Genomic DNA, 26,433 nt, shown 5'->3' with positions numbered 1-26,433 from the left:
AAGAGTGTGTCTGGAGCCAAATAATTTTTTTGGAAGAATCCACTTCTATGACCTTAGAAATTTATAGAAAAGATTTATGCAACAGCCATAGAGACAACTCACATTTCACACTGGATTTAAGTAACAACTTGAGAATATCACACAATGGGGCCGGATTCAGACTACATTATTATACGTGTAGAACTGGATGGAGTGATTTGAAGAATTGTGTGTATGGTTTTGTGTGTGTCATGGAGTACGTGTGCGTGTTAGTAACACTGTCATCTAAGCCTGTAATGAAGAACATTTTAAATGCTTAAAGGTATATTTTGGTTAAAAGGGCTTCAGCATTTGCTCACCACTTTAAATGCTTAAAGGAGTATTTTGGTTAAAAGGGCTTCAACATTTGCTCACCATTTTAGTAACTTCTGGACTTCTACTGGGATCTTATCATAAAATTTATGTAGTTTATTTTGGACAATGAACAAAGAAATAATTTGAGTAAGTTGTTGTGGATTATTCAAAGAATTATCTCTCCAAAAACAAGGATGAGTGAAATTATTCTCAAACTGAATTTTTGTCAGGTTAAGTTTCAAAATTCCATGTGGGAAAAAATTCAGTTCATTCCCATCGACAGTCAGTTTTTCAAGTGATCTGTAAATAAAGGAAACCACACTTTAAAAGGTATTATACAATTCATAATATTAAAGTAAAATTCTGCCTCAATTGTTCATGAAAATTGGCATCAAACTAGTACCAATAAAATACAAGTATGAATTTAAGTATTTCTTTAGAATCAAGAGAATTAATTTATAAAACAATTGAACCAATATAGTATTATGCAAATAAGTGCATTTGAGTGAATAGCACGGTTTAAGTATATAGTTTGGATTTTTGCAATATGTCATCACTATGAAAAAATATCCACAAACACAAGACTAATCAGTGTCATATTACATAAAATATAGTATAGTATGATACACAGAATATATTTTCATAGACAAATTAAACATCAACACATATTCAAGCCCAATCAAAATAGTGAAATTTATGCTATCAAAACATATGTGCTACTTTGTGCTTTGACTTTTCGTTAACTGGGTCCTCTGGGTTTTTTCTGTGTCAATTACTTCTAATAACCCTTATTATTTATTCAAAGAGAACCAACATTACTGATTTTCTTATTTTCACTTGCCTCAATGGTATTTTTGTACAGTCATGTATCTCCTTTCTAATTAGTCCTAGAAGCAGACAGAAAAGAGTCTGTTCATGAGAGACACATAAAAATCAAATCAAAGGCTGGTCCAACTTGTCAAATGTATTAGAGGTGAAAAGGCTGATATATGAACTTTAGGAAACAAACTGCTGAGGGCCTCTAGATTCTCATTTACAGTCTAGTTTCACATTTCATATCTACACAGTGTAACTTATTTATGACTCCTGCTTATAACATTAAAATGTGATCAACAAGGGTATTTAAAACAATGAGGCTAGGAAGATGGCACCTCAGCTCTCTTTATCCCTCAACCAGAGTTTGACTAATTCATCTCTCATGGTCTGAGAAACGTGAGCAAGACCCCAGGCTCTGCCTCAGTCCTGAATGAGAGAGCTGGCATGGCCACCTTTTCTTCTGCACAAATCACAAGCCTAGGGGCCGGCAGCAAAGAGCCCTGCTCTGGTCTGATGTTTCTGTCCCCCCAAAATTCAAATATTGAAATTTCCACCTTAAGTTGATGGTATTTGAAGGTGGGGCCTTTAGCAGGTGACTAGGTCAGGGCAGGAGCCCTCATGCGTGAGATTAGTGCCCTTATAAAAGAGACTTGAGAGAGCACTCATCCCTTCTGCCATGTGAGGTTAGAGTGAGAAGATGGCTATCTATGAGGAAGTGGGCCCTCACCAGACACCACATCTGCGGGGGCCTTGATATTGGACTTCCCAGGCTGTGGGAAATAAATTTCTGTTTTTTATAACTGCCCAGCCTATGGTGTTTTTTTACAGTAGCCCAGGCTGAGAAATACAAATTCTATGTGGACAATCAGAATGAGTGTGGCACACTCTAGGCAAATGCTAGTGAAGGTTCATTCACCACGGCTCACCTGAATAGCCATGGTGAGGCTCTCCCTGCCTGAGTTGGTTTACCTCGAAGGACACACCTGTTTAGCTGTCTCCTTCCCCTCAATGAGTTCTAAGAGAGCTAGGCAGGCTAAACATTTTTTTTTTTTTTTGAGATGGAGTCTCATTCTGTTGCCCAGGCTGGAGTGAAGTGGCCTGATCTCGGCTCACTGCAAGCTCTGCCCCCTGGGTTCAAGTGATTCTCCTGCCTCAGCCTCACAAGTAGCTGGGATTACAGGCGTCCGCCACCACCACGCCTGGCTACTTTTTGTATTTTTAGTAGAGACGGGGTTTCGCCGTGTTGGCCAGGCTGGTCTTGAATGCCTGACCTCAGGCAATCCACCCGCCTCGGCCTCCCAAAGTGCTAGGATTACAGGTGTGAGCCACTGCACCTGGCTGCTAAGCCATCCTTAAAGCTAGAATAGCTCTGTGTTGAGACTGCCTTGGCAGCTGAGCACCCTGAGGTGCAGAGAAGCTTCCTCCTGGTCCACCACTCACTTTCTTAGCATTCTGAGTGGTGTTCTGTGACTGCCATTGGACTTGCATGGAAGAAAGAGTGGCCAGAAGAGAAAAACACATAGAACACACAAAGCAAAGGTACTGGGACAAGCATCTTCTGTGGAGGGATGGATACAAAGTTGGGGAGGGGGGTGGGGAAACAAGATTCAAATACAGCACACACAGACACACAGAGATGTTCTGGAACCAAAATGCATGATTTGTAAAACTAAAAAGTTAAGTGGATGAATGAAAGAAGAACATGATCTTCATGGGGATCCAAATTAGAGGCAAAGACAAAGTAGAAGAAATAATTCAAAACAAAATAAATAAAGAAAGAAAGAAAAACCATGAGAAAAATCTAGGTACCATGGAAGACAGATCTAGGAGACCTAACATGTAAACAATAGGCATTTTATGAAGAAGATATGAAACAGATGGAGAAGGAGAGGAACTATTTAAACATATTTTCTTAACTAGAAAAGAGAAGTTTGAGCTGGCTGATTCAAAGAATTCACTGAATTCCGGGAAAGACAGTTTAAGAAAAACACAACTTGTAAGCATAATCTAATAAAATTCTGAAAGGTCAAAGATTATGGGAGAATCTTAGTCTTTCCAGTTAAGAAGAAAAGTCACTTAGGAAGAAAAAAGAATCAAACTGGCATCAGGTGCCTCCCCAGCACCCTGGAAACTAGAGGAGGACGCAATGATGGAGGCTACTGTGAGACACGCTGAATGAAAGCTTGTCCACTCACTCAGGACATCATTTATTTGTCAGGGTTAAAGATTCAGAGAAAAAATTACCTATGTATTCCATCTGAGGAAAATACTTAAGGAAAAACTCTCAACAGCCAATGAATCAAAAGACACACGGCCAGGTTCCAGGTGAGAGGAAAGGAGCAAAACAGCTGTAAACAATGAGTCTTGAAATACATACAGATAAATATAAAAGGAGAATGAACTAAAATGCTTGTAAGATTTAAGTGCTAAATAAACATTCTTTAATAAAAAGAGACATGATGCAAAGGAAAATACTAATGAGAATCTGAAACAAAAGTTTCTAAACTATTTCAGCAAAGCCTAGAGTTGGATAAGGGGAAGATGAGTTTGGAAAGAAAGCAGGAAAATGACAGTGTTCTAAAGGTCTCAACGAACAGTGGAAGGCAGCAGTGGGGAGACAGACCATCATGGTGGGGGAAGTAGTTTTTATTTTGCCTTTATAAAATATTAAAGAAAATGTGTTCGATTATGAGTTTGGGAAAAGGAAAGATAGCCACTAACAGATTAGGGTAGTACAATAGAATGCCAAAATTAATAAGATAGAAAAAAAGAGGTGGTAGGATCACTTGAGGCTAGGAGTTTGAGACCAGCTTGGGCAACATAGTGAGACCCCCGTCTCTACAAAATATAAAAAAATTAGCGAGGCATGGTGGTGTACACCTATAGTGCCAGCTGTTCATGAGGCTGAGGCAGGAGAATTGTGAGTCCAGGAGTTCAAGGCTGCAGTGAGCTGTGATCATGCCACTGCACTCCAGCCTGGGCGACAGAGTGAGATCCTGTCTCTAAAAATTAAAAATAAAATAAATTCAAAAATTTAAAAAGAAAACAAACAGCATCCTTAAAAAATAGGTACAAAAAGGGGAAAGTAAATAAATAAGTACAAAGTAAAATGAAAAGCAAAAAATTAAATATGTTGGTCATAATAAATATGAACAGGCTGAATTCTCCTACTAAAATATAGAGATTGTCACATAGGAAATTAAATAATTGATTTAAATATTTTAAATGCAAAGATAAAATTATCTCATTCTGCTAAATGGAAGATTATGTTCCTAGGAAACAAAATAAAATGTAGTAAAACTAAATCGGAACTAACGGGAGAACTTGGTTACGTACATTAGTTTTAAGTTAATGTAAAGAAGTACATAGCTTTTCTCTATTCTGTACTGACAATAATTAGAAACAAGTGGAAATAAGAGAAATATTACATTACATTCATAGTAACAATCACAATTATGAAACACTCAGAAAAGGTTATTAAGGAAAATATGAAGTGAGTCATAAATTCTTATGAAGAACATAAAACAAGATCTGAAAAAATGAAAAAAATGTTTTAGAGTAGAAAAATTTATCATCAAAAATATAAATTCTCCCAAATTGATGAGTAAACTCTATGCAATTGCAAGTAAAATTCTAACTTTGTGATTATGTGTGTTGCTGGATGTGCTAGAAATTATACAAAATGATCTCAAAGATTATGTTCTAAAGAGAATAGTTAAGAGACTATTATTGAAAAATAATCTCCCTACTAGTTATTAAAAATTATTCTGAAGTCACATGTTCTCACTCATAGGTGGGAATTGAACAATGAGAACTCATGGACACAGGAAGGGGAACATCACGCTCCGGGGACTGTTGTGGGGTGGGGAGAGGGGGGAGGGACAGCATTAGGAGATACACCTAATGCTAAATGACGAATTAATGGGTGCAGGAAATCAACATGGCACATGGATACATATGTAACAAACCTGCACATTGTGCACATGTACCCTAAAACCCTAAAGTATAATAAAAAAAAAAAAAAAAAAAAAAAAACAGTATAGTGGGGTGGAGCCAAGACGGCCGAACAGGAACAGCTCCGGTCTACAGCTCCCAGCGTGAGAGATGCAGAAGACGGGTGATTTCTGCATTTCCATCTGAGGTACTGGGTTCATCTCACTAGGGAGTGCCAAACAGTGGGTGCAGGACAGTCGGTTTAGCGCACCGTGCACGAGCCGAGCCGAAGCAGGGCGAGGCATTGTCTCACTAGGGAAGCGCAAGGGGTCAGGGAGTTCCCTTTCCTAGTCAAAGAAAGAGGTGACAGACGGCACCTGGAAAATCGGGTCACTCCCACCCTAATACTGTGCTTTTCCAACGGGCTTGGAAAACAGCACACCAGGAGATTGTGTCCCGCACCTGGCTTGCAGGGTCCTACGCCCACGGAGTCTCGCTGATTGCTAGCACAGCAGTCTGAGATCAAACTGTAGGGCGGCAGTGAGGCTGGGGGAGGGGTGCCTACCATTGCCCAGGCTTGCTTAGGTAAACAAAGCAGCCAAGAAGCTCGAACTGGGTGGAGCCCACCACAGCTCAAGGAGGCCTGCCTGCCTCTGTAGGCTCCACCTCTGGGGGCAGGGCACAGACAAACAAAAAGTCAGCAGTAACCTCTGCAGACTTAAATGTCCCTGTCTGACAGCTTTGAAGAGAGTAGTGGTTCTTCCAGCACGCAGCTGGAGATCTGAGAACGGGCAGACTGCCTCCTAAAGTGGGTCCCTCACCCCTGAGCAGCCTAACTGGGAGGCACCCCCAGTAGGGACAGACTGACACCTCACTCGGCCGGGTAATCCTCTGAGACAAAACTTCCAGAGGAACGATCAGACAGTTGAATTTGCGGTTTACGAAAATCGACTGTTCTGCAGCCACCGCTGCTGACACCCAGGCAAACAGGGTCTGGAGTGGACCTCTAGCAAACTCCAACAGACCTGCAGCTGAGGGTCCTGTCTGGTAGAAGGAAAACTAACAAACAGAAAGGACACCCACACCAAAAACCCAACTGTACATCACCATCATCAAAGACCAAAAGTAGAAAAAACTACAAAGATGGGGAAAAAACAGAGCAGAAAAACTGGAAACTCTAAAAAGCAGAGCGCCTCTCCTCCTCCAAAGGAACCAGTTCTTCACCAGCAATGGAACAAAGCTGGATGGAGAATGACTTTGACGAGTTGAGAGAAGAAGGCTTCAGACAATCAAACTACTCCGAGCTACAGGAGGAAATTCAAACCAATGGCAAAGAAGTTAAAAACTGAAAAAAAATTAGACGAATGTATAACTAAAATGACCAATGCAGAGAAGTGCTTAAAGGAGCTGACGGAGCTGAAAGCCAAGTTTCGAGAACTACGTGAAGAATACAGAAGCCTCAGTAGCCGATGCGATCAACTGGAAGAAAGGGTATCACTGATGGAAGATGAAATGAATGAAATGAAGCGAGAAGGGAAGTTTAGAGAAAAAAGAACAAAAAGAAACAAACAAAGCCTCCAAGAAATATGGGACTATGTGAAAAGACCAAACCTATGTCTGATTGGTGTACCTGAAAGTGACGGGGAGAATGGAACCAAGTTGGAAAACACTCTGCAAGATATTATCCAGAAGAACTTCCCCAATCTAGCAAGGCAGGCCAACATTCAGATTCAGGAAATACAGAGAATGCCACAAAGATACTCCTCGAGAAGAGAAACCCCAAGACACATAATTGTCAGATTCACCAAAGTTGAAATGAAGGAAAAAATGTTAAGGGCAGCCAGAGAGAAAGGTCGGGTTACCCACAAAGGGAAGCCCATCAGACTAACAGCTGATCTCTCGGCAGAAACTCTACAAGCCAGAAGAGTGTGGGGGCCAATATTTGGCATTCTTAAAGAAAAGAATTTTCAACCCAGAATTTCATATCCAGCCAAACTAAGCTTCATAATTGAAGGAGAAATAAAATACTTTACAGACAAGCAAATGCTGAGATATTTTGTCACCACCAGGCCTGCCCTAAAAGAGCTCCTGAAGGAAGCACTAAACATGGAAAGGAACAACAGGTACCAGCCACTGCAAAAACATGCCAAATTGTAAAGACCATTGAGGCTAGGAAGAAACTGCATCAACTAACGAGCAAAATAACCAGCTAACATCATAATGACAGGATCAAATTCACACATAACAATATTAACTTTAAATGTAAATGGGCTAAATGCTCCATTTAAAAGACACACACTGGAAAATTGGATAAGAGGTCAAGACCCAACAGTGTGCTGTATTCAGGAAACCCATCTCACATGCAGAGACACACATAGACTCAAAATAAAGGGATGGAGGAAGATCTACCAAGCAAAGGGAAAACAAAAAAAGGCAGGGGTTGCAATCCTAGTCTCTGATAAAATAGACTTTAAACCAACAAAGATCAAAAGAGACAAAGAAGGCCATTACATAATGGTAAAGGGATCAATTCAACAAGAAGAGCTAACTATCCTAAATATACATGCACTCAACACAGGAGCACCCAGATTCATAAAGCAAGTCCTGAGTGACCTACAGAGAGACTTAGACTCCCACACAATAATAATGGGAGATTTTAACACCCTACTGTCAACATTAGACAGATCAACGAGACAGAAAGTTAACAAGGATACCCAGGAATTGAACTCAGCTCTGCACCAAGCGGTCCTAATAGACATCTACAGAACTCTCCACCCCAAATCAACAGAATATACATTTTTTTCAGCACCACACCACAGCTATTCCAAAATTGACCACATAGTTGGAAGTAAAGCTCTCCTCAGCAAATGTAAAAGAACAGAAATTATAACAAACTGTCTCTCAGACCACAGTGCAATCAAACTAGAACTCAGGATTAAGCAACTCACTCAAAATTGCTCAACTATATGGAAACTGAACAACCTGCTCCTGAATGTCTATTGGGTACATAACGAAATGAAGGCAGAACTAAAGATGTTCTTTGAAACCAATGAGAACAAAGACACAACATACCAGAATCTCTGGGACACATTCAAAGCAGTGTGTAGAGGGAAATTTATAGCACTAAATGCCCACAAGAGAAAGCAGGAAAGATCCAAAATTGACACCCTAACATCACAATTAAAAGAACTAGAAAAGCAAGAGCAAACACATTCAAAAACTAGCAGAAGGCTAGAAATAACTAAAATCAGAGCAGAACTGAAGGAAATAGAGACACAAAAAACCCTTCAAAAAATTAATGAATCCAGGAGCTGGTTTTTTGAAAAGATCAACAAAATTGATAGACCGCTAGCAAGACTAATAAAGAAGAAAAGAGAATGAAATAGATGCAATAAAAAATGAAAAAGGGGATATCACCACTGATCCCACAGAAATACAATCTACCATCAGAGAATACTACAAACACCTCTACGCAAATAAACTAGAAAATCTAGAAGAGATGGATAAATTCCTCGACAAATACACCCTCCCAAGACTAAAACAGGAGGAAGTTGAATCTCTGAATAGACCAATAACAGGCTCTGAAATTGTGGTAATAATCAATAGCTCACCAACCAAAAAGAGTCCAGGACCTGATGGATTCATAGCCGAATTCTACCAGAGGTACAAGGAGGAACTGGTACCATTCCTTCTGAAACTATTCCAATCAATAGAAAAAGAGGGAATCCTCCCTAACACATTTTATGAGGCCAGCATCACCCTGATATGAAAGCCTGGCAGAGACATAACCAAAAAAGAGAATTTCAGACCAATATCCTTGATGAACATTGATGCAAAAATCCTCAATGAAATACTGGCAAACCGAATCCAGCAGCACATCAAAAAGCTTATCCACCATGATCAAGTGGGCTTCAGCCCTGGGATCCAAGGCTGGTTCAACATATGAAAATCAATAAATGTAATCCAGCATATAAACAGAACCAAAGACAAAAACCACATGATTATCTCAATAGATGCAGAAAAGGCCTTTGACAAAATTCAACAACCCTTCATGCTAAAAACTCTCAATAAATTAGGTATTGATGGGACGTATCTCAAAATAATAAGAGCTATCTATGACAAACCCACAGCCAATATCATACTGAATGGGCAAAAACTGGAAGCATTCCCTTTGAAAACTGGCACAAGACAGGGATGCCCTCTCTCACCACTCCTATTCAACATAGTGCTGGAAGTTCTGGCCAGAGCAATCAGGCAGGAGAAGGAAATAAAGGGTATTCAATTAGGAAAAGAGGAAGTCAAATTGTCCCTGTTTGCAGATGACATGATTGTATATCTAGAAAACCCCATTGTCTCAGCCCAAAATCTCCTTAAGCTGATTAGCAACTTCAGCAAAGTCTCAGGATACAAAATCAATGTATAAAAATCACAAGCGTTCTTGTACACCAATAACAGACAAACAGAGAGCCAAATCATGAGTGAACTCCCATTCACAATTGCTTCAAAGAGAATAAAATACCTAGGAATCCAACTTACAAGGGATGTGAAGGACCTCTTCAAGGAGAACTACAAACCACTGCTCAATGAAATAAAAGAGGATACAAACAAATGGAAGAAAATTCCATGCTCATGGGTTGGAAGAATCAATATCGTGAAAATGGCCATACTGCCCAAGGTAATTTATAGATTCAATGCCATCCCCATCAAGCTACCAATGACCTTCTTCACAGAATTGGAAAAAACTACTTTAAAGTTCATATGGAACCAAAAAAGAGCTCGCATCGCCAAGTCAATCCTAAGCCAAAAGAACAAAGTTGGAGGCATCACGCTACCTGACTTCAAACTATACTACAAGGCTACAGTAACCAAAACAACATGGTATTGGTACCAAAACAGAGACATAGATCAGTGGAACAGAACAGAGCCCTCAGAAATAATGCCGCATATCTACAACTATCTGATCTTTGACAAACCTGACAAAAACAAGCAATGGGATAAAGATTCCCTATTTAATAAATGGTGCTGGGAAAACTGGCTAGCCATATGTAGAAAGCTGAAACTGGATCCCTTCCTTACACCTTATACAAAAATTAATTCAAGATGGATTAAAGACTTAAATGTTAGACCTAAAACCATAAAAACCCTAGAAGAAAACCTAGGCAATACCATTCAAGACATAGGCGTGGGCAAGGACTTCATGTCTAAAACACCAAAAGCAATGGCAACAAAAGCCAAAATTGACCAATGGGATCTAATTAAACTAAAGAGCTTCTGCACAGCAAAAGAAACTACTATCAGAGTGAACAGGCAACCTACAAAATGGGAGAAAATTTTTGCAACCTACTCATCTGACACAGGGCTAATATCCAGAATCTACGATGAACTCAAACAAATTTACAGGAAAAAAACAAACAACTCCATCAAAAAGTGGGCAAAGGACATGAACAGACACTTCTCAAAAGAAGACATTTATGCAGCCAAAAAACACATGAAAAAATGCTCATCATCACTGGCCATCAGAGAAATGCAAATCAAAACCACAATGAGATACCATCTCACACCAGTTAGAATGGCAATCATTAAAAAGTCAGGAAACAACAGGTGCTGGAGAGGATGTGGAGAAATAGGAACACTTTTACACTGTTGGTGGGACTGTAAACTAGTTCAACCAGTGTTGAAGTCAGTGTGGCGATTCCTCAGCTATCTAGAACTAGAAATACCATTTGACCCAGCCATCCCATTACTGGGTATATACCCAAAGGACTATAAACCATGCTGCTATAAAGACACATGCACACATATGTTTATTGTGGCACTATTCACAATAGCAAAGAGTTGGAAGAAACCCAAATGTCCAACAACGATAGACTGGATTAAGAAAATGTGGCACATATACACCATGGAATACTATGCAGCCATAAAAAATGATGAGTTCATGTCCTTTGTAGGGACATGGATGAAGCTGGAAACCATCATTCTCAGTAAACTATCTCAAGGACAAAAAAACCAAACACCGCATGTTCTCACTCATAGGTGGGAATTGAACAATGAGAACACATGGACACAGGAAGGGGAACATCACACTCTGGGGACTGTTGTGGGGTGGGGGGAGGGGGGAGTGACAGTATTAGGAGATATACCTAATGCTAAATGACGAGTTAATGGGTGCAGCACACCAACATGGCACATGGATACATATGTAACAATCCTGCACATTGTGCACATGTACCCTAAAACTTAAAGTATAATAATAAAAAAAAATTACTGACCTAGAAGGACGTAGATAAACTCCAGACTTTTATTAATGTTAGAAAGAATTGATGCTTTCCATTAAAATTATATTTTGTATTTTTAGCATTTTGTGTAAATGTATTTCCTTACAAAAAATAAATGAAACATAATAAGAGCCACAGGTACAAACACAGACAAATGGACATAAGTAGCTTATCATTCTGTTAAGTAGTCATCTGTACTGTTCTTTAAATAATTTCTGGAAATGTTATATATTAAAAATACTGTACGCCAATCATTCAAATTACATGTTTGGTAAACTTTGTACTTCACAGATTACATTTTATAGCTATTAAATAAATGAAAGGACTCAATTTTCTCCATCACAATCATTATTAAATATATAATTAAGGGGCATATAACTTTCTATGTACTTCCAAAATACCTGAGTTTCTGAATTTCATTTGGAATAAAAGTAAGTTCATTATAGGAAACATCAAGTTCTTCAAGATAAGACAAGGAAAATAACCTTAAATAGAAAGAGAAAATTAATTGTAGAAATGGTTATGTATCATCACTGGGAATAAATAAGTACTTGAGTAAGGAGGCAGGAGTATAGAAACCAGATTTCTAAGATCTTGAAATTTATATAGACTTCTTTTCATTATAGATCGTGTAATTACTATGAAAATTCCTAAGAATTAGTCATCTATCCATTAAGACCAGTTTGAGATTTTTGGAGTGGACAAAGCCCTATTTAGAAAAATTTTCATTATCACTAAGATACTTTTTTGTTGTTGTTGTTGCATTAGTTTCGTAACAAACTACCATAATCTGGGTGGCTTAAAGTAACAGAAATGTATTTTCTCACAGTTCAGGGGGCCAGAAGTCTGAAATGAAGGTGTTAGCAGGGCTGGTTCGCTTCAGAGGCTCTGAGGGAGAAACTATCCCTTGCTTCTCCCCCAGCTCCCAGTGGTTGCCTGCCATCTTTGGCATTCCATGGCTTGTGGCAGCATAACTCCAACCTCTGCCTTTGTCTTCACATGCCTTTCTTATAGGGACAATAGCCATTAAATTTGGGACCCACCCTTATCCAAGTTAGTGTAAGTATGACCTTATATTAACTAACTGCATCTGCAAAGACCCTATCTCCAAATAAGGTCACATTCTGAGGTTCTATATGGACATGAATTTCTGAGGGATGCTATTCAACCCACTACAATTGCATTAAGACTTTTCTAGTAAAATACCTTTGATCTTTCTTTCCATCAAGACAAGTACCTAAAGGTGAGAACCAAAGAATACAAACACTCTGTAAAAACGTAGCTGTGCTGTCAGAAGCCCTGACTCCTAGGGGTTGGAAGTGGGAATTGCTTCTTGAAGACTGGAATTCAAGGGCTCAGTATCATAGTCATCATAATTCCTAGTAAACACCCCCTTCTCTGTATGTGCTGTTCTCAAAGACTTTCTTGTTTTCCATATAAATAAAAGGTGGGAAGTTATTTGTATGATTTTCAACTAAGGCATCATGAGCAGAATTTTTCACTAACTTCCTACTATCTTAACATGGCATATAAAGGTCCTCATGATCTGGTCCCATGCTACTTGTCCAGCTTGCCTCTCACAACCCCCATATTCCTCTGTGGTCCAGCATTTATTTGCTAAAATTCCCTGAATTAACCAGTTCTCACATATCTCTAAATAACACGTAAAATTTCCCCAAGCTTGACTCTCATCATTGTCTTTTCATTTTTTGTCTTGGCTCAGATGTCATCTCTTCCAACAAACTCTTCCCAAATCCTTCAGACTGGGTGAGATGCCTCTTCCTTACTTCTCTGCTTACTCTCTCATAGTACCCATCACATTGTGCAATAAATGTCTGCCTCCTAAAATTATGAGCTTCTAGAGGGCACGGATTCATTTCATATTTCCGTATATCCAATGCCTTACATAGTGTCTAGTACATCGTTAAGTGCTGAGTAAATCATAACTGAATGAAAGGAATGGTGACCCCAGTTAATTTAAAATAATTTGCTCTGAGAAGTTAATGAGATTGACTAGGAAAACAAAAGAAATGCCTATTCAATTCAATGTTCATCTCTGACTTCTTATCATCTCTGTAAAGAAAATGTTAATACCATTTGCTCTGTCTTTCAATTCAATATCATATCATTTTCTTGCCTAAGGCAGTTTCTGGAGTCATTCTATCTTCCCTTATTACTTTGGCTCTGGCAACCTAGTTTGGTTCCAGGCTTTCACTATGGATGACATATTCCTGCTGATTGTGAGATGTAACAGGTGTAGGCAGCACTGAGGAAGCTGAACAGGTTCTAGAGTTGAAATTTATGTCATCTATATATGACTTTTACAGAGAAAATCTGTTCAGACAGCCTCAGTTTGGTCTGATACTCTATGTCCCACCAGTACCAAATCTATCACATTTTTTAGGATATGTAAAACTTTTTACGTTTATTTCATTGCTTTATTTATTAGCATATTATTGGCCAATGAGCCACCTAAACTAGAGCCCTACTGTTAGCTTGCAAGATTAGACTAGCAATAATAATTTCATGTATTAACAGTGATGACCACCACACTGATATATTTATTAAAAGCCTACTATATGGCAATTTAGAATGATCTTTTAACATACCAATGTAGGATTGTTTTTTACAGATTAAAAAAATGGAAGCTATAAGAGGTTAAGCAATTTATCCAATTTGGTATGAAATAAAATGTAGCTATCCCTTTTCATCAGATATGTGGAGGCAAGGTAATTTAATCCCCTTCTTTAATAAATAACAATATGGGGAAATAAATGTGTATAATTTCAGATCTGCTCTTAAGACAGGGCTTTCAAGTAGGCTGTTAGGTTCTTTTTGTTCCAAATAGTTTCTCTTTCCCAAAGAACCTAGCTGCCAATTAAAGCAAATTGAGTCAAACAAGTAAGGCAAAGATTTGACTCCCTTAGTTGAAGTAGCCATTTCCTATGTCATTTTTCTCCTGCTATCCACTGAGAAAAAGATAAAGACTTTTTGTTTTAACCTTTGTGACAGTTGTTTCTGCATAACCTCAGGGCATGAGTCTAAAACATGTCTCTGTCCTTTACTTCACTGCACCTCCCTTTTTCTCCCTTTTGTATCTTTTATCTTTTCTACAAAATCTTTGGGAACAGAAAAAAGAAAAACATTTGTTGTATCAATCAACTTTTAGAATTTTCCAGAACAGGCGAAATAAGTCTATGATGTTAGAAGTCTGGGAATTGACTAGAAATGTACATAAGGACATTTCTAGGGTAAACTTTCTAGGATAATGGGAATACCCCATATCTTGTTTTGGATAGTAGTTATATGGGTGCATATATTTGTTAAACACTTTGAATCAAATACCTAAGATTTGTGCATTTTATTGTATATAAATTATACCTAAAAATTTTAGAAAGAAGGAAGACTAGGAGGAAAGACAAAAACACTGAGGTTACTAATAACTATATATATATGTGTATATATATGTATATATGTATATATAGGTATATATGTATATATATGTATATATGTATATATAGGTATATATGTATATATATATGTATATATGTATATATATATGTATATATATGTATATATATATTTTTTGAGACAGGGTCTTACTCTGTTGTCCAAAGCTCACTGCAGCCTCAACTTCCCAGGCTCAAGTGCTCCTCCCACCTTAGCCTCCTATGTAGCTGAGACTACAAGTACATACCACTGTGCACAGCTAATTTTTTGTATTTTTTTGTAGAGATGGGATTTTACCATGTTGCCCAGGCTCTATGTATTTTTTGTTATAAAATATAGATAACATAAAATCTGCCATTTTAGCCAGTAAGTGTGCCATTCAGCAGCATTAATTACAATTACAGTATTATGCAACCATCAGCACTATCTGTATTTCCAGAACTTTCCCATCATCCCAAACAGAAACTCTATATCCATTGAACAGCTACTCCCAATTCCCCTGTCTCTGCTATACCTCAGCCCCAGGTAACTATATTCCACTTTCTGTCTCTGTAAATTTGTCTATTCTAGGTACCTTATATAAGCACAATAACACAATGTTTATCCTTCTGTATCTGACTTATTCCACCTAGCGTAATGTTTTCAAAAGGCTCATTGTTGTTGTAGCATGTACTAGCATTTCATTCTGTTTTCAGGATGAATAATATTCTACGTATGTATATATCACGTTTTATTTATTCATTAATTAATCTGTTAATGGACATTTGAGTTGTTACCATCTTTTGATTATTGCGAATAAAAACAATTAGGTTTTCCACTGTTTTGTTGATGGACATTTGAATTGCAGACTTTTTCAGGATATCGCAGATAAAACTGCTATGGACATTCCCAAAGAAGTCTTTTTATTGAGGCTAAAATCTACCTTCTCCATCTTACACATGAATGACTGAGCTACTGAAGATAATCAGCAGAAATGCAGATTCGTGTCACCATGAATCCTTGGTTTCCAGTCTCAGCTAAGCCCACAGCATCATCTCTCAAACATTCACTTTTCTGTGCTCTGTTCTTTTCCGTTCCTCTCAATATCAATACTAAATCATCACAACTTTCTTGAAAACTTCTTTTCAATCATTATTCTTCTTGCTCTCAAAGATTATCTGAAGTTATTTCATAGTAATCTCTCTCAACCGATGCATTATAGGAGCTAAATAAATCTTTGTTGACTAAATGAATTTCCTGTTTTCTTACCCATATAACTATATATTTTACATGTTCATTTTTAGGACCTACCTCCAGTTTTAGGAGATAAGGGTGACTCCTGTTGTTCAAGACCAGAATCTCCACCTGAGCTGATGACTTCTTCCCCTCCCATCTCCTGTGAAATTCTGCATCATCTGTCATCCTTCCACATCTTCAATCTATTCCCTAATCGTTTCTTTCCAACATCCTGTAAATATGCCTGAGTCTTTAAAAAACTAACAACACAAATGTTTCTAAGATCCCACATTCTCTATAGCTTTTATCTAATCTCTCTTCTCACATTGCATCTAAAGCTCTACAAAGAATGGTCTACACTCATTATTACCAATTTCTCTCTTCCCATTCCATCACAACCCACTGCAAGCTGGCTTTTATTTCCATCATTCCACTAAAACTGTTCTCACCTTTACTCTTACTGAGCTTCTCTATTGTATTTGACACTGTTGGTCATCCTTCTTTTTCAAAATAATCCACTTCCCTGGCTTCCATGATACACTTGGTTCTCTTTATGCAATTTGAGGCTTTTCCTCAGTCTTTATAATTTCTTCTTTATCTGTCTGTATTTGAAACACAGAAGTTTCTCCAGAAATATCTCCAGCACAAAACTCTCCTGTGAAGTTAATAGGTCTAGGTCCAGATTTGTGATGGAAAACAGAAATCTAAAATCAACATGTTAATCTAAAACAAAACTCATTATTTTCCTTCATTCAAACTCCCTCAGCCTTCATTGCCACTCTTGTGATTAAAAACAACCAATGGCTTCTCAATGCACTTTAAATAAATTATAAGTATTTTCACCCGACCCTCAGAGCTTCATGGGATATAGTCCCTATCCAACTACTAAACCTCACGTGGGTTTTACTCTAAGCCATGCTGGCTTCCTGTCAGCCTTTGAGGAGTCCAAGCTCTTACCTCGCATGTTATTCCCACTGCATGAATATTCTTTTTCCTATTCTTGGCCTGGATTTATAAACTTGTGCTTAAATGTCATTTCCTCAGATACACCTTTCTTAGTGACTCAATTTTTTTTCTCCTGACATCATATTGTTCTTTTCAGTCAAAGCCCTTAGAATGTTTTATATTTATATATTCATATATTTATTATAGTGTTTATTAAAATTCCTGTATCCTTCTCTGAATTCTAAACCCCATAAGGGAAAAGATCATGCCCCTTTTCCTTTAACAACCTAAACCCAATGCTTAGGACAGAGCCCAGTATTTAGTAAATACTCAATAAATATATTTTACATGATTGAATTGTTTCACTCTAACTAGAAATCTGGGCGTTACCTTGACTTTTTTTTTTTTTTACTTTGACTCTTCTGTTCCTTATTGCCTCTGTGTCTCAATTCTAGATCTTGCAGGTTTTACTTCAATTTCATAACAATTTGTTCCTCCTTCTCCATGCTCACTACCACTGCCTTGGTCCAAGTTCTTTTCATCTCTTGCTTGAACTACTGCAATGGCCTTCCAACTGGTCACCTTTAATTCTGTTTATCCCCTCACATCCATCCTCCACACTGCCACTAGAATAACCTAAAATGTAAGTTTGACTCTACCACTCATCTATGGAAAACCTGTAATGGTTTCTTGTTGCATACAGCATAAATTCTTTACCTTAGCTCATAAGGCTTCCTAGATAATCTGGTCCCTGCTTACTGTACCATTTATTACCACTTGGCATTGCCCTCTAAGCTTCAAAAACAGCAAACTGCTTGTATTTCCCATCTGATGTTATATATGCTGCTTCTTTTCATATACGTTGTAACTTTTCATTGAAGAAATATCCACCCTATCATCGGCCCAACTATCCTTTGTTGTCTCTCCTATTTAATCCACCTAATTCACACTCAGTCATCTTTGGATCAAATACTACATCTTCCAGGGAACCATCTCTCACCCTTCAGAATGAGTTACATGTAACTCATACATTTTACTGTGTACATCTCCATTATTTTACTTTACTCAATTGTATTCAATTGTCTGCCTTCCTTTTAGGTGGCAAGCTCCTAGGAGCACACAGTATTAATAGATGCTTCATGAACATCTGCTGAATTAATTACAAGAATGAAAGTATAACATTCAAAGTGTATCAGTGCAATTGCTTGTGATGGTAATAATGTCCAAACTCCAGAATTTACATGGAGCCAGAATATCTCAAATATATTACATAATTGTTTGGTTCACTAAATTTCACTCAATTTAATTCAGTTACTGATCTCCAAGTCTCACCACTCTCTGTGAGGTCTTCTTTGCTCAGCAAGGTAGAGTTCTGACAACAACCCTTAGATATGAAGAATTCAGCACCTTTATTCTTCACTGTGTAAGTGCCCTCCTGGTGAGTTTTCATTGACCAAGCTTTGCAAATAAACATTTTTATTATGTCAGAGCTTGCTTGAAGTCTTCTTCGAGGTCAATAAAGTTAAGTTTTCCCCATTATGTTTTTCATTCTTGGCTTTAATATGCTGTCACTCTTCCCTTGATATGCATACATATCCTATGTTATTTAATAAAAATACACCGCTTTATTTTAGAAACACTAATATTTTTTAAAAATAGCTTCTGCAAACTTTTTGATTATAATCAACAATGCATACTTATTTGCCCAATATCTAAACAATGAATAAAATGTTGACCTTTTAGTTATAATCACATTTCACTTGCTTTAGGAATTTTTATTTTGTTTAAATGGTAGTTATGATTATTGAAAGTGTATAATTATGATTATAGATTATCCAGTAGGAATTAATGTTTAGGTGCTGCATATATACATACATATTTATACGTATATAGTTCTGTGTGTGTATATATATAATTGTATATGTGTTTATATCTATATAAACAATTACAGATATGTGTGTACACATGGGTTAGTATACATACATATATTACTTTGCTCTCTCCAATGAGAGGGTTTAGAAGGAATGATATCCTAATGGTGATGAGGATACCCAACACCAAGATCTTGGCTTTTAAACACTATTTTCTAATAAAAAAGAAACAGGATTTCCTTAGAGAAATGGCAGATAGTGTCAGGGCAGGGAAAATACAGTTTATGTACTGTGGAAAAATCCAGATGAGTCAAACAGAAATAAAATACCCATATGTAACATTCTTACTTCTTTAGTGTTTATTCTTTCTTTTTATATATGTAATGTGTAATGTGTGATATGTATATGTATTTTATACAGAAATGGTATAATTTTTAAATATAATTTCTTATTCTTTTAAATAACTGAATGTTTATGAATGTACAATTTGTTAGATCATTAATTACAAACAATACTGAATGAACACCTTTATAAATGAATCTGGATGCACTTCCTTAATTACTACAGATAAGACTCTTACTTTGCAAAGTATTATTCAACTATTTATGAGTCCCTTTCTCTTTGCACTTAGAGATTCAATTTGTTAAACTCTGATTGGAATAAGTATCTTGTTTTGACATTTGGTTAAGGTTTTGGTTTAAAATTGTCATTAGGAGTTAAATAATTACTAGTCCATACGTGGGAAGAAACCCATCTCTTTTATGTCCAAATATCAGCATTCTTATGGAGTTGAAAGGGTCTTAGATATCATATAAGCCAATCTCCTTAGTTTATAGATTAGGAAATTGAGGCCAAGAATGGTTAAATTACTTTCTCCAGATCAAATATATAATTATCATCAACTTTAAAGTCAAAGGTCTAGATTTCCTCATCCCAAATTCAGTGCTCTTTCCATATCCAAAAAGGCTGTCAAGAGACAGGTGCAAGGCTCTCACCTGAACTGCTTTAGATAATTTCTGTTAATTTAACCCATACTCAGATAATGTGTTTCTAGATGTATAGTCACTAGACCCATATTAATTGCTCTGTATGTAGCTGGTAGGATTGTTTTTAACACCATAAGAAGAAGCGTATTACCTAATTAGAATAGAATACGAATTACTAAATGGCCAAAAAGCTGCTAGCTGCTTTCAAAGGGGAAATTGATCTTTTTCAAAATTATGAATTATTTTCTGTATTTATAATCTCAGACCATCAACCTTACCCAATTGGAAGAACAGTAATTAAATTAAAAGCAATGTTGAAAATCCTAAGGAACTCAAGTTGTTGAATTTCAGAAGGAATTTCTTTGATAGGATTATTTCTCAATTTCAGTATTTGTAAATTTTTAAGACATAATATCTGGGGAACAGAAAAGAGAAACAAACATGAGCAGAATAATAAAGTATGCAAATCATTATTTCTTACCTTTTATAAACTCTGTGAACTAATGTAGAATCATTATAGCAACATTAACTGGCTATATCGTGTAACTCAATAAACACCCTCGGTCAACCTTCAAAACAAGTGACCAGCATTAATAGGTATGATATGGTGAAATAGTGCAACCACTGTACTCATACACCCTTGACTCAAGAATGGTCCTTTTCTAAGTGTGAAAATCACCCTTTCTGATCAAGCTCACGGTTTCATACGAGGAAATTACGGAATAATGAGGGAGAACCAGGAAGATAGGTGGAATTAACCTTAGTGATCAGAGAAGTGTTAGATATCATAGCCAGATTATTTCTGACATCACAGTAATTTCATGTACACTGATTTTTCATGTGAAATTTAAAAAATAGAATAAACCATTTAAATCTATTATCTTCCTCTTAAATTTATACAAATTTTAAAAAGAAAAACAAATAAATAAATATGATCTTTACTTGATTAGTATATTTCTCTGGTGAATATTAATAAGGTCTTATATTAGTTCTCTTTAACATTAAATTCAACCTTGTTATCATCATAAAGGTCCAAAATTGGTGGAGTAGAGCAAGTTCATTCTTGTAATTAGGAAGCATCAGTCCTCCAAGTTTGCCTTTCTTTTCAAAATTATTTTGGCTCTTTGTAATCCTTTGCATTTCTATATAATTTTTAGGATCATGGAGCCATTCATATTTTCTAAAGTCCCTTCTTGTGTCTTTGTAGGAATGTGTTCATTTCACCTAAGTTATTTAATTGGTTGGTACACAGTTATTTATAGTATTTTCTTTAAATCTTTTTAATTTCTGTAAGGTCAGTAGTGATGTTTCTTCTTTCATCCTTGTCTTTAGTAACATAAGTCTTCTGTCTTTTTCTCTTGTGAGTCTGCGTAAGGTTTGTCAATTTTGTTGATTTTTAAAAAGCAATAATTTCAGTTTTTAAATTTTCTCTGTTTTTCTAGCTTCTATTTCACTAATTTCTGTACTAATATTTACTATCTCCTTGCTTATTCTTTGTTTAGGTTTAGTTTGCTCTTTTTTTCTAGTGGCTTTACATGAAAAGTCAATTTGAGATATTTCTTCTTTTTCAAAAGATTTACATTTACAGCTATAAATTTCCCTTTGAGTACTCCATAATGCATCTCAGAAATTTTGGTATGTTCTGTTTTCATTTTCATTTATCTAAAAATATTTTCTAATTTCACTTACAACTTATTCTTTGACCCACTGGTTATTTAGGAGTATGTTGCTTAATTTCCATATATTTGTGAATTTCCAAATTTCTTTCAGTTTTTGGTTTATAATTTAATTCCATTGCAGCCAAAAATAGACTTTTGTAATTTTTCAATCCTTTTAAATTTATTGAGACTGATTTTGTAGCTTAACATATGATTTATCCTGGAAAATGTTCTGTATGAACTCGAGTATTGTGTATTCTGCTGCTGTTGGTTTGAGTTAGACCCTAATACATTCCATACAGATTTATTAGGTCTAATTGGTTTATAGTGTTGTTCAATTCTTCTGTTTCCCTCTTGTTCTTCTGCCTAATTTTTCTATTCATTATTGACAGTGGGTTATTGAAGTGTCCAATTATTATAGTTGCATTTTCTATTCCTCCAATTCTTTTGGTTTTTGTTTCATATACTTTGGGGCTCTGTTACTAAATAAACATTTGTTTATAATGTTCTATTATCTGATAAATTGACAAATGTCCCTTTTTATCTCTAGTAACTTTTTTTGCTTTAAAATATATTTTGTCTGATATTAGCATAGTCTCTCCAGCATTTCTACTGTTGCTGTGTGCATGATATATATTTTCTCATGCTTTTGGCTTCAGCCTCTTCAATCTTAAGTGTGTTTCTTTTAATCTTAAGTGTGTTTCCTGCAGACAGCATATCATTGAATCTGTATAAGAACTTGTATAATTTTGTACAGTCTGACTATCTGTATCTTTTGATTGGATTGTTTGATATATTCATATTTAATGTTATTATTGACATGATTGGAGTTACATCTGTCATTTCACTTTTAGCTTTCTTTATGTTTTACGTTCTTTTAATTCCTCCTCTACTGCCTTCTTTTGCATCAAGTGACTATGTTCTAGTGTAACATTTTATGACTTCAATAAATGTTTTCAGTATGTTCTCTTGAGTTATTTTCTTGGTGATTGTTTAGAGGTTATAATATACACCTTATCAGAATTTACTTCAGATTTTTACTAACTTAATTCCAGTGAGATATGAAAATGTTCTTCATACATATTCAATTCCTTCTTCCTTTTTTGTCTATAATTTCTATATATATCATATCCATATATGTTACAGACCTAACAATACATTATTATACTTATTACTATATTTGATTTTATGACTGTTTAAGAATCTTAGGGAAGACAGAGTATATGTATATAGAGTTTGCTATATTAATCTTCTTTATTTAACATTTCTGCTTCTACCTTCTCCCATCCTATTTTAGTGGACACTGCAATCTGCCTGATTCAACCATCTTGAATTTTCCATGAAACCGGTAATAATTTGAATCACCCCACTTACCTCAGTCCCCAGCCTTCTATTCATTGTCTTTATGCCATGCTAACAACTGGGCCTCATTAGCCTGTCCCCAAAACAGCCCCTCTAAGCCTAGATATTACCATCTTCATTGGAATATTTTATCTATTGCTATATAACACAGACCTGCATTTTAATGACAAGTTGATCTCTGTCACTTTAATAATGAGCACTTTATATCTTACATGTGACTAGCTCTCTTGTCTTCATACATTTATTTTTTAGTAGATAGAGTTTTCTTTGGCAGATACACAAATATTATCTGTATCTACTTAGAAGAAAGGTTAAATTAGTGTGAAGAACTCAGATCTCTATATTCCTTGGGAATTCTTGTCAATTTCTCCTGGTCAAATTAATAAAACTGGTGTTATGTATTAGAAAAGAAATAACTTCTCTAATTGAAAATAAAAACATTATATTTTAGAGAAAGTCTGGAAAATATATGTTTTCAATACCATATGATTGAAATAGGAAGAAAGTACATTTGCCAAAAATCAACTCGCTAAAAGACAATACTCTGGAAATCAATTCACAAAACCACCAATTACCCAGTAATCAATGAAGCAATGACTAAAAACACTAAAAACACAATTTGTCCTAATTACTCATAATGGTTCATTCACTTAAAATGACATTAAATTAGCTCATCCCATATCTGATTATTCTTCATACATTTTATTAAGCAGAATATTACATTTTATCCTTTGGTAATTAAAACTTGTTACAAAACTGCATGTTTACTTTGTTTTTAAAGCTTCTGATTAGCACATAAATAAGGTTTATTTTAGATTATATTCAGAGAAGAATAAATATTTAATATACATTATAGAATTATGAGAACACATTTGAGAGCTTCACTACAACATAGTCTTTGAGGATTACATCATGGGATTTCCTAAGAAAGATGTACTGTACATTTTGTGCTTCTGAAAATAAGCCATTCAAAAGATGCAATCCAAAATACATTTACAGTACTTTATAGTAACTTCAAGGTACTAAAAGATGTCTATTTTTATTATAATTATTATTCACAGTAAGTTATATCAGTACATAACAATAAAAATGGACTCACTTCTGTGGGAAAGTAATGAAGATCATTAAATGATAAATTAAGATATATCAGTTGGAAAGCCAAAGGTGTTAAGTCTGGACAATTTAAGATAAAAAAGCCCTAAAAGAAAGTGACAAGAGATAAGGTGTTAATCATTAACAAGGCACAAAATAGTAAAACAAAATCAGCACATAATTTGAATGAGAATGTTTTACACAATATACTAACAAGCCTATACTCGTCATCCATTCATTTTTTTTTAGTCTGTCGTGATAATAATTTCTTCGGTATGTAAAAGATAGAAGCAAAGTAGAAATACTATGTATTAGGCTGTTCTCACACTACTATAAAGAAATATCTGACAATGGGTAATTTATAAAGAAAAGAGGTTTAATTGGCCCATGGTTGTCCAGGCTGTAGAGAAAGCATGGCAGCATCTGCTCGGCTTCTGGGGAGGCCTCAGGAAACTTACAATCATAGCAGAAGGTGAAGGGGGAAGAGGTCTTAGATGGCCAGAGCAGCAGGAAGATGGGGGAGGTGCCACACACTTTAACAGATCTCATGAGAACTCACTTGTTATCAGGAAAAAAGCATCAAGGGGGAAATCCATCCCCACGATCCAATCACCTCCCACTAGGCCCCACCTTCAACACTGGAGATTACCATTTGACATGAGACTTGGTGAGGACACAGATCCAAACCACATCAGACTAAGTATTTATGTATGTGTTAAGTGTAGTATTATATGCGTGACAGAATTATTTCAATCAATAACAAGCAAACATTGCTATGTGCTGAAATATAATTGAATCTATTTTATATTTATTTTCTTTACTCCCTTTTTATATCTCTGCCTCTATTTCTCTGATTTCTATCTGTTAATCTAGCATCTACCTAAAACTTCTTGTTAAATATGCCAATTTCTGTACTGTCTTCATTGTCATTCAGTTCAAAATATTTCCGATTTCCTTGGTGTTTTCTTTCTTGACCTATTTTTAATTAGTGTGTTGTTTGATTTCCAAACACTTAGCGCTTTTTAATATTTAAATTAATATTTAGCACAAATATTTGGTACTTTTCTAGATATCTTACTGTAACTGATTTCTATTTTATTTCTGTTGTGGTACGAGAACTACAATATTTCAATCTTTTAAAATTTCCTGAGACATGTTTTATGGCCCAACAGATGTTCTATCTTGAAATTGTTCTATGTGTACCTGAAAAGTAATGTTTATTCTGCAGTTGTTGGATGTATCATTCTATAAATGTTAATTAGGTCAAGTTAGTCGCTGGAGTTATTTCATATCTTCTATATCTTTATTGAATTGTTTTTGACTACACATATCAATTCTTGATCAAGATATGTTAGGTCTAATCTCTAGTTATGATGGTGAATTGTTCTACTTCTCACTTTAGTTCTGTCAAATTTTGGTTTATGAATTTTGAGGCATTCTAATTACATCAATACACATTTAGATTGTTCTGTCTTCTTGATGAATTGATCCTTCAAAAATTTTCAAACTTCTCTTTATACTTGGTAATATTCTTTTTCTTTAGTATTATTTTCTACTTAGTCAGCTAATACAGCCGTAAGAGCTTTATAATGCCTACTGTTATCTTTTTCCAGTTTTACTTTTTAACCACCAGTGTCTTTATTTAAGTACGCTTCCTGTAAATAGCAAATAATTGAGTAGTACTTCATTAGTCAGTTTGACAATCTCTATTTTTTTATTGTGATGTTTAACCCATTTACATTTAACAAAATTACTAATGTGTTTAGGCTAAAGTTTACCATTTTGGTACTTGTTTTCTGTTTGTCTGATCTGTTTCTATTCTTCTATTCTATATTCCCCTTTTTTTTAGAGACAAGGTCTCGCTCTGTCACCCTGCCTGGAGTCCAGTGGCACAATCATAGCTCACTAAAATCTCAAATTCCTGGGCTCTTGTGATCTTCCTCAGCCTCCTGAGTAGCTAGAACTACAGGTACATGTCACCATTCCTGGCTAATTTCTAAATAGAAAATTTGTAGAGACAGGGTCTTGCCATGTTGCCTAGGCTGTCCTCAAACACCTGGCATCAAGGAATCCTCCTGCCTTGACCTGCCAAAGCACTGAGATTACAGGCATGAGCCACAGCACTCAGCCTTATTCCTCTATTCTTTTCTTGCCTTCTTTATTGTGAACAGACTATTTGTTCAAACATCATTTTTAAAAAATGACTTTCTTGTTATTCTCTTTAGTGTTGTTAAAAAAGTGACTTCTTTAAGGATCACAATATATGCCTTAACACAACCACCCTTCAAAAAATATTCTACTACTTCATGATTAAAGAACCTTACAATATCAGCACCATAGAAAAGGGTAAGAAAAAAAAATAACCTTACAATAGATACACACATTTAGCCCCTTCCAACCTTTTGTACTCCTGTTGTCAAATATTTTACTTTTATATTAGCTATAACACCCAAAATATATGGTTAATGTATTTATTTTAAATAATCAGTATTCTTTT

At 35.8% G+C, this 26,433-nt stretch overlaps 1 protein-coding gene across 2 annotated transcripts in view; it reads right to left on the bottom strand.

Annotated features, from left to right (window-relative positions):
- Positions 1-26,433, bottom strand: part of LRRC63 (leucine rich repeat containing 63) — a 67,644-nt gene that overhangs the window by 9,392 nt on the left and 31,819 nt on the right. For both annotated transcript variants that reach the window (XM_055244413.2, XM_055244412.2), the window contains 4 exons: positions 23,944-24,042; positions 20,103-20,239; positions 11,759-11,842; positions 394-633 (listed from right to left, as the gene is read on the bottom strand). In XM_055244413.2, coding sequence (XP_055100388.2) covers positions 394-633; positions 11,759-11,842; positions 20,103-20,239; positions 23,944-24,042 — 560 coding nt within the window. The remainder of the gene's footprint in view (positions 1-393; positions 634-11,758; positions 11,843-20,102; positions 20,240-23,943; positions 24,043-26,433) is intronic.

The sequence above is a fragment of the Symphalangus syndactylus genome, chromosome 15 (assembly GCF_028878055.3).
Source record: "Symphalangus syndactylus isolate Jambi chromosome 15, NHGRI_mSymSyn1-v2.1_pri, whole genome shotgun sequence".
In the NCBI taxonomy this organism is placed as follows: Eukaryota; Metazoa; Chordata; class Mammalia; order Primates; family Hylobatidae; genus Symphalangus; species Symphalangus syndactylus.
The sequence above is the reverse complement of the archived record's forward strand: the minus strand, read 5'-3'. Positions and strand labels throughout refer to the sequence as shown.